General features: G+C 34.5%; 1 protein-coding gene across 1 annotated transcript in view; it reads right to left on the reverse strand.

Annotated features, from left to right (window-relative positions):
- Positions 1-222: 222 nt before the first annotated feature.
- The window catches only part of KIAA0825 (KIAA0825 ortholog), a 386,922-nt gene continuing 374,784 nt past the window's right edge, over positions 223-12,360 (reverse strand). Inside the window, exon 21 of the mRNA XM_090276495.1 lies at positions 223-2,346. Coding sequence (XP_090132621.1) covers positions 2,229-2,346 — 118 coding nt within the window. The 3' untranslated portion in view covers positions 223-2,228. The remainder of the gene's footprint in view (positions 2,347-12,360) is intronic.

Below are 12,360 nucleotides of genomic sequence, written 5' to 3' on the forward strand. Positions count from 1 at the left end.
ATAGATACCTCTTTATAATTACAAAAATACAGTGAAACAGAACACTGAGGAAGATAATATTTTTATAGTAAGCATATAGGGAGTTATGAAATGTTCATTCTTGTTGTTAATATTTACAAATGCAAAATAATTGTGAGAAAGGAAACTATTGTGAAATACCACTTCTTATACTTTAATAAACATTCTAAGTATAGAGTCAAAGTAATCTGATAAATCAGTGACTTGTCATTTAACATTTCCAGTTATAGATTTTATTGTACTTATGGCTACAATAATTTCACTGAGCAAGGACAGAAGAGAATTCAACTGTAAGCTCTTCTCTCTTTTCTACTTTCTTCTACTTCCAACTCATCCCATTATCCTCTTACTATACTTCTTTGAAAAGGGAGTCATGAAGAAATTTCTTTTTCTAGGATAACTAAATCACTTCAAGGATTACTATAGAAAATACAGATTTAATAAAAAAAATAGTGTTAAAAGATGATTTTTAGGTAAATTACAAGATAAAAGAACCCAAATATGAAATCCTATAACTTTACAAGATTATTTCATTTAGGTTATTGATCAATTGATTTTTATTTTAACTTCATATTTTAGTGTTTATTCTAATAAAATATAGTTATGCAGATTTAATACATAGACCATCACTAAGCTGATGGAATAGTCAACTGTTGCCTTATGTTGTTACAGAATGGCTTATAGGTAAGATTAGGTGGAAAGTCCAATCCTCATAAAAGTTTCTTATAATTTATTAAATGGTCTACATCAAATTTTTAGAAATTATTTCAACTATGTCATAAAACACTTGGTTCATGATTATACAGGGTATGGCAAAAGTAGGTTTATTGTATTATTTTCCATATGCACAGCTGTAATCCTACTTTTCCCCACCCTGTACAAGCCAACTAAAGTACAGTAAATTCTTAAAAAATAAAATATGTTATCTGGCAGGCAGCTGGCTACATGGCCTTTTATGTGTTTTTATGAAAAGAAATAATGCAAGAGATTTTTTTTTAAGGTAGCCTCCTTGGCACTCTAAGCTTTTACACTTTGAAAAATGCTTAAGTTCTTCCCTTTGATTATCATGAAGCCAATATATATTTTATAAAAGTTACAGAACATGGGAACATGGGCAATCTGAGAACATCAGAAACCATGACATGCAATGTCATGTGGTCTAAAACAGTTCATGATATAAAGCTTCTCCCAGATGTCCTGCAGAATGCTCAATTGTCTTTTTTTCAGTGGCATTCAAACAATTTGTTTATTAACTGTCAACTAGATGTATGACTTTGTAGTAAGTATTCAGGGAGACTATTGTTATAAAAGGAGACTTCACTTTATACCATAAGACCTTTAAAGTTTTTATAATCTAATATCAGGCACTGATAGGAAGTTTATAGTATACATAACTTTAATTGGCATACAGGGTGCTAGAACATAATCCATTTCCTTAGTGTGTGTAATGTAATGGAAATAAGAAAACAGAAACTGTAGGTAATGACCTGTAGAGTAGAGACTGCTGGAGTCTTTCTTGAACATAATTTTGTGAGAAAGATGGTTTTTGGTTGGGAAAAATGGCAAGATTGTGACTTGAGCCAAGAGGATGGCTAGCAGTTGCCTGAACATGGAACCATTGGGTATAGTATCTGAAAGCATATAACTGGAACTGATGTTTAAAAAATCACTCTATGCAGAGATATGAATAAAACTATATACTTCACGAGAGTGGTCTTTAAGGCAATGATTAATATAAATTGGATGAGGAAGAGGCTATGGGAAAGAAGATTAGTAAGACCTGGACTTGGGATACAGCTACAAAATTAGATTAAAATTTTCAGATGACTCTCATGTGACTCCATTCAACTTAACATTCAAATGTTGTATTTAAAAATCCTTAGGGAAAAGATATCCAAACATTTTGCCTGTTGTCATAGATACTTCAAGACTGAAAGAAAAAATAATAATTCAAGGGAACACGAGATGGCAGCAGTTATATCATCTAAAGAGAAAGATTGGGAAAAGAAGAACAATTGAAATTATTTAAAAAAGAAAAGATAGGTAGCACTTTATTTTTTATGTGCTATATTCCTTTTCAGTTCAGAGATTACTCAGTCATTGGCTTCATGCTTCACAGCACATCTGAGGTTCATCCTGCCTGTAGTAAAAATCCTACTCCGTTCTATGTGACTATTTCCTAAAATAAAGCTGTTGCGGTTTTCTGTAGATTAGTCTTCTTCTGTGTTGTCCGAGGTGGAAGAGTTCTGGATGTTGCAGATTTGTTTTAAATGTTCCAATCTTGCTTTTTCTTCTTCTTCTAGTCTTTCATCCGTCCTCATTTCCCACCTAAAAGAAAAATCACATCTTAGTATTTTTGTAATTTCCAAACTACAGTCAACACTCAGTTATTCTAGACTTGAATGTGTGTATTCTTTGGTTTATTGAGGCATCTGTTTCTCCTTGTTTGTTCTTTCACCAACTACCTCTTGGACAACACAATTCATTGGCACTGCTTGTGCAGAATGGGCCAGGAGAATGGGAAATGAAAATAGTCAAACCAGCTCTACTCCAGGGTAAAGTTTTAAAGTATTGTTTTAAATGAGGTTTTTGTATTTCTAGATTTAAAAAGAAGGTATATGAATTACCAGGATATACATGCATATAAATACAATCTATAGTTAGAAATTAATAAGCACATATTTTTCATAGTATTTTTTCCTCACTGATCATCCTATCAGTGAATTTAAATTTCAGAGACGTTTACCAGGAAGACCTTAGCAGCAGCAAGAATAACAAGCTAAACTGAATATACCTTAAAGGCAGGTCAGTCTGTTCCTAGAAATGAGATCAAATTTGAAGTAATCAAGTCAAATAACCAAAGAAAAGCAGCAAATTGTTATTAAGGTCCCACAAAGCATTTGCTAAAAGGAAAAAACAAATAAATCACAGGCTTTCTAATTCTGTGTGATGGGGAAATATGGGACAAACTCTAAGAATATGGAACTAAGTATGTATATGCTCATATAATTTTGCGAAATAAATATTATCACAATAACCTAAATACTATTAATCCATTCTTCCCCTCCTTCTTCTCTCAGATATGTCACCTCCCCAGGACTTGTCAGGGCATACTTAACCCAGCACTCCAACAAGGAATTAAATGCATATATTTCTCTTCTCTTTCCCTCCTGGTTCTACCTAAGCCATCCACAATATGCTGTCACACAAGGATTTTAAAACTAATGTTGATACATACTAAAAGATCTTCTGCTATAAGGTCTTTAAGGGGATAGGATTTCATTTTTTAATTAAAACTACAGGAGTGACATTGGTTAACATTATGTAACTTTCAAGTATACAATTCTATAACATATCATCTGTATATTGATTGCACTGTACAGTTACCACCCATAGTCTAGTCTCCCTCTGTCACCATATATTTGACCCCCTTCACCCTCTTTATCCTCCCCCTACCCAGCTTCTTTCTCTCTGGTTAACTTCATAAAGTTTTCTATGTTTATGAGTTTGTTTGTTAATTTGTTGGTTTCTGTTTTATATCCCACATCTGAGTGAAATCATACGGTTCTTGTCCTTTTTCACCTGATTTATTTCAACTAGCATGATACTCTTGAGAGTCATCTGTGTTGTCGCAAATGGCGGTTTTTCATCCTTTCTTTTAGCTGAGTAGTATTCCATTGTGTGTGTGTGTGTGTGTGTGTGTGTGTGTGTGTGTATTCCAAATCTTCTTTATCTACCATGAATAATGCTGCAATAAACATAAAGGTGCATATATCTTTACAAGTAAATTTTTTAAGTTTTTCAGAAGGAGCAATAGCTGAGTCATTTTTTGAGGAACCTCCATACTGTTTCCCACAGTGAGTATACCAGTTTACATTCCTATGAACGGTATATGAGAAGTCCTTTTTCTCCACATCCTCTCCAACACTTGTTATTTCTTGTTTTTTTGATAATAGCCATTCTAACAGGTGTGAGTGGTAGCTCATTTTGGTTTTGACTTGCATTTCCCATAAAGCTAGTGAAGTTGAGAATCTTTTCAATATCTGATGGCCAGCTGTATGTCTGTTGAAGTCCTCTGCCAATTTTTAATAGCATATTTTGATGCTTTGTTGTTGAGTTATATGATTTTTCTTTGTAGTCCGGATGTAGTCCCTTATTGGAGGTATCATTTGCAAATATCTTCTCCCATTTGGTTGGTTGCCGTTTTGCTTTCTTGATTGTTTCTTTTGCTGTGCAGAAGCTTTTTAGTCTGATATAGTCCCATTCATTTATTTTGTTTGTACTTCCCTTGTCTTTGGGGTCAAGTTCAAAACCTCCCTGACCAAGTCCCATACTTGAGCGTCGGCCTGCGAGCTAAGTGTAGCTGGTTCGATCTTCCAGTCAGGGCACATCAGAGAAGGAAAACTCTAATTCCAAAAAACCTCCGCTGCCTTGCGGCATACCTCTTCAGGGGAAAGGCTAGGGGAGTAAACCCCGACAGAAAATCCGGAGCCGGAGTCCCTAAGGCGGTTTGACGTTGTAGTCAACACCGGCAACTCCTGCGGCGCACCTGAAGCCAAGCTGTATTGACTCCGTCTTTCCCTTGGATCCTTCAGCTGCGAAGAGAGGGGGGGTCTGCTGCATGGGCAACAGCAGACCCTCCATATCACCCTGCCCAGGCTCTGTAGCTTCAGCTTCACTGGAGAGGACACTCCAGCGACATCGCAAGATGTCGATTCAACACGGGAGGAGACAGATACCGTGTCACTCCCGAGTCGGACTGCACAGCCATTCTCGGCGGTGCAGATAGACTCTTAAGAAGCTACACCATCGTCTCTCGAGACGGACGGCTGCCGCCGCCGACGATATATATGGTGTCAAATAGTAGTCTAGTTTCATTCTTTTGCATGTGGCTTTTCAGTTTTCCCAACAGAATTTTTTGAAGAGGCTTTGCTTTCTCCATTGTATGTTTTAGCTCCATTGTCTAAAATGAGTTGCCACATACATGTGGGTTTATTTCTGGGCTCTCAGTTCTTCTTTATAGTCTGTGTGTCTGTTTTTCTGCAAACACCATAATGTTTTCATTACTGTAGCTTTGTAGTATAATTTGAAGTCAGGGTGTATAAGACTCCTCAGGGGTCTTTTGTGGTTCCATACAAATGTGAGGATTTTTTGTTCCATTTCTTTGAAAAAGACCATTGGTATTTTAATGAGGATTGCATTAAATCTGTATATTGCTCTAGGTAACATGGCCATTTTAACTATGTTGATTCTTCCAGTCCATGAGCATAGAATACCTTCACATTTCCTTGTGTCTTCTTCAAATTCTTTCAACAATGTCTTGTAGTTTCCAATGATAGGCCCTTCATTTCTTTTAAGTTTATTCCTAGATATTTTATTATTTATATTGCAATTGCAAAGATATTTGTTTTCTTCATTTTTTCCCCTAATATTTCATTGTTAATATATAGGAATGCAATAATTTTTGTATATTGATTTTGTATCTAATAGTTTTTGTGGAGTTTTTAGGGTTTTTTATATATAGAATCATGAAGGGGATAGGATTTCTAACAAAAAACAAGCAGCTCTTCAATGAATGTCTCCCAGAAGTCCACTATTTTATTATAGTTAGAACTTATGGGTAACAAACAGCCTGTCATACATGAGAAAAGCATATCAAGTTGGGCAGGTGGTGGTGGTGGTGGTGGTGTTCTGGTCTGGTTTAAGTGGTGAAAAGGAAGCATGGGCATTGCATTTCCATAGAAAACTCCTAGTGGGATCCCTGTAGCCATGCAGGTTTCCTTGGTGAAGAGCTAGGTTCAATATGCCCTGCCAACCCTGGAAGGTGGGATATATAAGAGAGAAGAATAAAACTAAAGAATGGGTAGGAAGGGGGGATTATCTGAGAGACTAGACCTGGGCTTAATTTACATTTCTTCTTCAGCCACTGCCTGGGATTCTCCTCATCTCCTAGGACCGACCTTGGCTGAACCTAAAAACTGCTTCTTCTAGTCATCTTAGTTTCTCCGTTTGTTGCCATACAGTCAGAGTTAAGTATGTGTTCATACCGGTTTTAACAACTTGAAAGGTAGAGAGTTTTCACCACTGCACTGTTGAAAGCCATGTTACAAGGAGAAGTGCTCCTAAAATCCATATTTTGGGATTTAAAATTTAACTCACAAGGTTATCTATACTGCTTTCATGAAATTTTAAAGAATTGTCCCTTCCCATTTTATATGGGTCAACTTTAGCATCATTAATTAGCATATTAACTTGAACTCCTTCCAAGCAGAAAAATAATGGAAGATATTTACATAGTACTCACTATGTGCGAAGGCATTGTTTTAAACACTTAACATGTCACTCTAAATCCTTACTACAAAATGTTATTATTCCCATTCTACAGAGGAGTAAACTGAAGCACAGAATGTTAATGTCACTTGCCCATGTATCTTTGAGTTGAAATAAGGGAGTCAGACTCTGGAGTTTGGGCTTGTACATGCAACAATAACCATGGTTTTAAAATCATTTTATAGGTATCATTAATTACTGTTAAAGATAGTTTAAATATTTCATTTTCTGAAAAATATGGCATGAATTGGGCTAGATCATTTAAAAAGGAACATTCTAAAATTTATGTACTTTAAAAAAATTGATTTTTAGAAAGAGGGGGCTGGAGGAAGGGTGTGGAGAGAGAAACATCAATTTATTGTTCCACTTATTTATGCATTCATTGGTTGATTCTTATATATGTCCTGACTGGGGATCAAACCTGCCACCTTGGTGTATTGGGGCGATGCTCTAATCAGCTGAGTTACCTGGCCAGGGCTAGAATTAATATACTCTTAAAGAAATCCAAACATGAAAAATTGGGTTTGCCTTTTTTTCCCATGTAAAGGTAAGGTATTAACATTTTACTGAGTAAATGAATTATTTTCTGAATGTCAACAAAATATGTAATATGCTTATAAATATTTTGATCATTGTCTTTACATGTGAATATTGAAAACACAAGCTCTCTGCTTCATTAAAAAATCGGTATAATTAATGTAGTTTAAATGAATTGTATGCATAATAGAATCTAAGAAAAGGATTTTGAAGCTTCATGATAATTATAGGCACTTCATAGTATAATTGAGCTGTTAGCAATTAAGGATATTAGACAATGTTACTTACATACCACAAAATTCTTACATTTGCTTTGTGCTTATTAAGAAAAAATCATTTCATAAGAGAATAAGAAATTATGACAAAGATTGGAGAAACCAAACATTAAAACTACATTTACCCTAATACTTTACTTTTAGTGATTAGAAGCATTAGGGGTTTGAAATGTATGTTTATCACAAGCATTGTTATTTTTCACATCTTTCAGTTCTTAAGAGAAGTTTATTTCTAATTCCATTGTTGTTTTAGACTTTGTTAACACAGTTCAAAAACCATTATACCAAAAAACTACTGGAAGAGAAAATAATCTATCAATGTGTTAAAAACAGTTGATTGGCAAGCTGTTTAAAACTTCTATCCCTAGTTTCCTCTATATATTTAAAAGCCAGAGTCGAAGCATGTCCCTAAAGAAACCAGAAAATGTCAGAACCAGCATATTCTAATTCTGCCTAAATCAGCTTTATGAAGTAATTATATTTTTGTGTTTTCTGACTTTGGTAGCCTGCTCTCTTTCACTATTGCTAAATTCCCCACTTGCCTACCCTGGAAAAAGAATTGCAACCTGACTGGTGGCAGTGAACATGTGTCTTAGACACTGATGAGCAGAAAAATCCTGTGAGAACCCCTCATCTGTACCATTATCTTGACTATCTTCTGGAATGTGTCCATCTCTATGACTCCTGCATGGGTTAATGTGGGAGTTTGGCCTATCACTGAATTGGAGGTCCCTTTTCCTCTCCAAACACAATAGGGGACCCCAAACCTTGGCTGAGATACTTTAAAAGAACTAGCAGTCACAAGTTGGCTCACCAACACCACTCAGATTGGCGTGAACATTCTCAGCCCGTGAACAGTCTCAGTCCTGGACTTACATACACATTCAGCCCTGGACCAGAGGCATCTACCCGATCTTCTGTATGTCTATGAATACTAGGTAATATTACAGGGCTCTTACAGGTACCTGCTCTATATTCTCCAAAACAAGATCGAGGCATCCCTGTCTAGTTTGTGATTTTAATTGAAATGGTTTTAATATTTTGCTGCTTAGAATACTGTTTGCTAAAGAGCAGAGGTTTAGAAGCCAGGTGCTTCCTGAATCCCTTTTAAACTGTCTGGCTGTGGCCAAGCCAGATACTGCACCTAAGTTTCCTTATCAATAAAATGTGAATAATAACACTGCTAGCTTTATAGACTTGTCATCAGGATGAAACAACTGTGTACACATAAAACATAAAATAGTGTGTGGTTCACAGCAAACACTCAATGAGTAGTAACTTATTATCATGATTATTTGGCATATTGATTAAAGTTGCAAATAGCAGAAATCCTGATTGTGATTGATTAAATCAATGGGAAGTTATATGCCTTACATAACAAGAACTCTAGAGCGGGGGCATGGGTTAAAGAGTGCATCTGATGTCTCTGTGATTCTCTTTCCATTTACGTCATGGTTGCAAAATGGTTGCTTCAACTTCATGATGCTTCAACTTCAGCATCGTGTCCTTGTTTTGAGGCAGGAAAATGGAGGAAAAGGCACACAAGCCATATCTGTCCCATTTATCAGGGAAATAAAACCTTTCCCAGATCTTTCCCAGCAGACACTGACGGCCTTTTACTAACTATGTGATATTGGGCAAGTTTCTTAACCTCTCTTGCCTCAGTTTTTTTCATATGCAGAATAAAGGGTGCTTAACGGTATTAATCTAATGCATTAGTGTAAAGAATAAGTAAGCTATGAGTTCATGAAATCTTGCTAATTATTTCATAAGATTCTACTTTTATCAACTGGTTTCCCCAGGGCTCCCGCTTTGATGTTCCCTTTCCTGCACTGTGCCCTTCCTATTGTTTTATCTGATAAATTTTCTTTCTTATAAAGATGTGGGTAAAATGAAGTTACTAATTATCATGGTAGTTCCACTCAGTGTTCAGTTACACATTTCTGTGATCATATTGTCATTCCTTCTTTTCTTTCTTTCATTTCATATTGTTCATTCTGTTCAGCCTAATGTGGCCAAGGCTGTTTCTGTTTTCTTATAATCTTTTTGTTATATTTTTCAAACACATTCTATAATGATGGCATTCAGTCAAATTACTGGCATTTCCCCTGAAACACCAATAAAATACTTGGATATAAAAATGTAACTTGAAATAAGCATCCTGATTTAATGCTATTAAACATTTATGTAGTACTTTATATTTACAAAGTGTTTTAAAATTATTTATTAGTTAATTGCACTGTTAAACAACATTAACCATCTGGCCAAATTAATGATTTCAAATTGTCCTACCAGTTTGTAGCTGAGGAGTGAAAAATGAAGTCATATTGGATTTTATTCTCTTCAAACAAACCTTTTTGTCCTTCTCTCCTCCCCTGCACAACAGTGCAAACTGGCGTCAAAGGAAGGTTCAAATTAGAGAGGAAAGCATGTCTCTCTTTTCTCTTCCCTGTTGTCCTATAAATATGGGCTTTCCTTGGTAAGCCTCACATTTGCTCCCATATATTCACCTGTTTTCTCTCCGTCTGCAATTCATCTGTCTCCCAAACTGTAATTCAGTATCTTTAAACTTCATTTTGGTCTCAGGTTTTCTAAATTTGATTGCCATTTTTACTTCTACTTCAATTACACTCATCATTCATATACATTCCCCCACACTCACTAAGTGCAGGGTCTTTCTTATGATGTAATCTGAGGTAGCTTTAGGGAATAATTCATGTTCTTAAGTCATTGAAAATATAGCAACATTAATGTCAGAAAGCATTGTGATTTTTTTGAGTAATAAAATCATTATTAAATTCAGTTGGTAAAATTGGAAACTATAAAATTTGTTGTTCTTCTTTAAAGACATTTCTGTAGGAAAGTGATGCTGAATAGCACTTAGTCCCAAAGGACAAACTTTAGGGAGGGGACAGATATAAGGCTATCCTACATTTGAGAATAACTTAATGGGTATTGTGATTCATGAATGGCACTATTTTTTAGTAGCTGTACCTTTTCTATCCACATAAACCACAGAATTTGAGAGTTAGTCTCTTTTTTGAAAATAGGCCTTTATAATACTATACTTTCTAACCTATCTTCTTTCTGATATGTTCTCCAGATGATGCAATCTATAATACAACCACTTTTGCCTAATGTTTTAAAAGCTAAGTTTTAAGAAATGTAGATAGTCCAGTTCATCTCCTTTAGCATACATTTAGTGGAGATGGAGGAATCAACATCATTCTTTTCATGTAACCTAGATAGTTTATTTATTGCTTAGTTTTATCTTCTCTAAAGTAGAACAGTTTAAAATTTCCTTGTAGGCTGCAATTTTTAACAGTTTAAAAGTTTTTCTCTAAATTTTGTATTGAATCTCTATAATAGTTAAATAATAGGGGTCATACATGAGAGTCACAAGTCTTTATACTGTTTTCAGTTAGGGGGATGAATGGGTAGCAAAAATATCTCTTTGGTAAGAGAGAAAAGAGAGCATTATAAACTTATATCTAACTTAATTTAGTTATTCCCTCAAGCTAATTAATATATGCTAGTTTGGTGAGAATTCAGTAGAATATAGGAAAGCATTAAGAAAATTTACCTACAAAAAAAGGGTCAAAAACAGGATTATTCTTGATTTGTACTGCTTATTTTAATTTTTAAAGAGAGAGTTTTTTTTTTTTTTTTTTCATTGTAGAGATTTTCACGAAATGTAAAGGATCGTCTTTAGTTTTTATAGAATATTATAAGTGGCAGACACATCTTTACCTTGGGAAGTTATACAACATAGGCTTTTCTTGAAATAATCAAAGTAAGTTATTCCAAGTCACCACAATTTTTTTCACCTAATTTAACACTTTAATATCCAGAAAATAAGGTTTATTTGTTTATTTTACAAAAATGTATCACTGTGTTAATATAGTACACAGCTTAAAGCTCCTGGAACTCAATTATAATATATAATATAAAAATGAATAGAATAGATTAAATATATAAAGAAATGTATATTTAAAATATATAGAAATAAATACAGTCTGTCTAAGAAAATCCATACTTTAGACTGTTAAGTATCAATCCTTCCTTCAACCAAGAATTTGTTATATAATTATGATAAATAGCCATATGTGCAGTTTATTCAGCTATTTTGGCAGGAATTTAAATTAATATTCTTTTGTAAGGTGGTAGATTTCTTTTGCTACTACTAATGCAGTAAAAGGACTGTTTTCAAGCTCAGTAATAAGCAGCAAAACCCTTAATTTGAATTTATAGCCTTCAGAGACAATCTGCAATACAACTTAACTGTTCTAACCAATTTATTTTAATTAATATGATTTGTTCTGTACATTTAAGTAGGAGAGTTATATACCGACAAATAGGACAACTAAGAATGCTAACAGTAACATTTTAAATAGTTATGGCTTAGGGAAAACATAAACGAAAGCATAGCCATCTGCAGTAATGGAAACTGAATGTTTCTGTTACTAGTAAATCATCCATATCTCCGTAGAGAATTCATTTCCACCAGTGGACTTTTAAAATTATAAGAGTTTAGTTAGAAGGCCAAGGTCATGCTATTTGGCCAGCATTTAGTGCTGATGTAGAAGAAACACCATTTGCTAAGAGAAGTGTCACACTACTACATATTGCCAGAACCACATTGCTGATTTTTCTCAGTGTAATGTGTAATTTAATGAATCAAAAGAAAGTCTTGCTTTCTAGTTAAATTTGGAATACCTAGAAATGTTCATGGGCTATGCTCTATAGCACTTGGTGTATAGTCTGTTTATTAAACTTTTATGTTAAAAAGTACTTAAGCATTGTCAAGCAATATTATTCTTGGTCTAAAAATGAGAAAACTCTTTTCATCAAGAAGTAAAGGATTATGTATTTATAACTCTACAATTTCTGAAAATTGAGTGTATTTTTACTAGCCAGTGTAAAGCCGATGACAGCACAGGCATCGATTTTGTTATTGCAACAGAAATCGGCACAAGGCGTACCCATTGCCCTAACCACTTCTGGGGATAACAATCTGAATGAAAGCACCATTTTGAAACACATGATCCAAGGGCTAAAAAGCCTGTTTACAACCTCTTTACTAGTAACAATATTATGTTTAAAAAAGGATTTGAAATACAGACTGGGCTCATATTTTGTTTGAAATTGGCTAAGAATTTAGAAAGATTAAAACTGTTCTAGAGTCCAGAGCTCTACATGG

Source organism: Furipterus horrens, unplaced genomic scaffold (genome assembly GCF_987537825.1).
Source record: "Furipterus horrens unplaced genomic scaffold, mFurHor1.1.pri manual_scaffold_5, whole genome shotgun sequence".
NCBI classification, from domain to species: Eukaryota; Metazoa; Chordata; class Mammalia; order Chiroptera; family Furipteridae; genus Furipterus; species Furipterus horrens.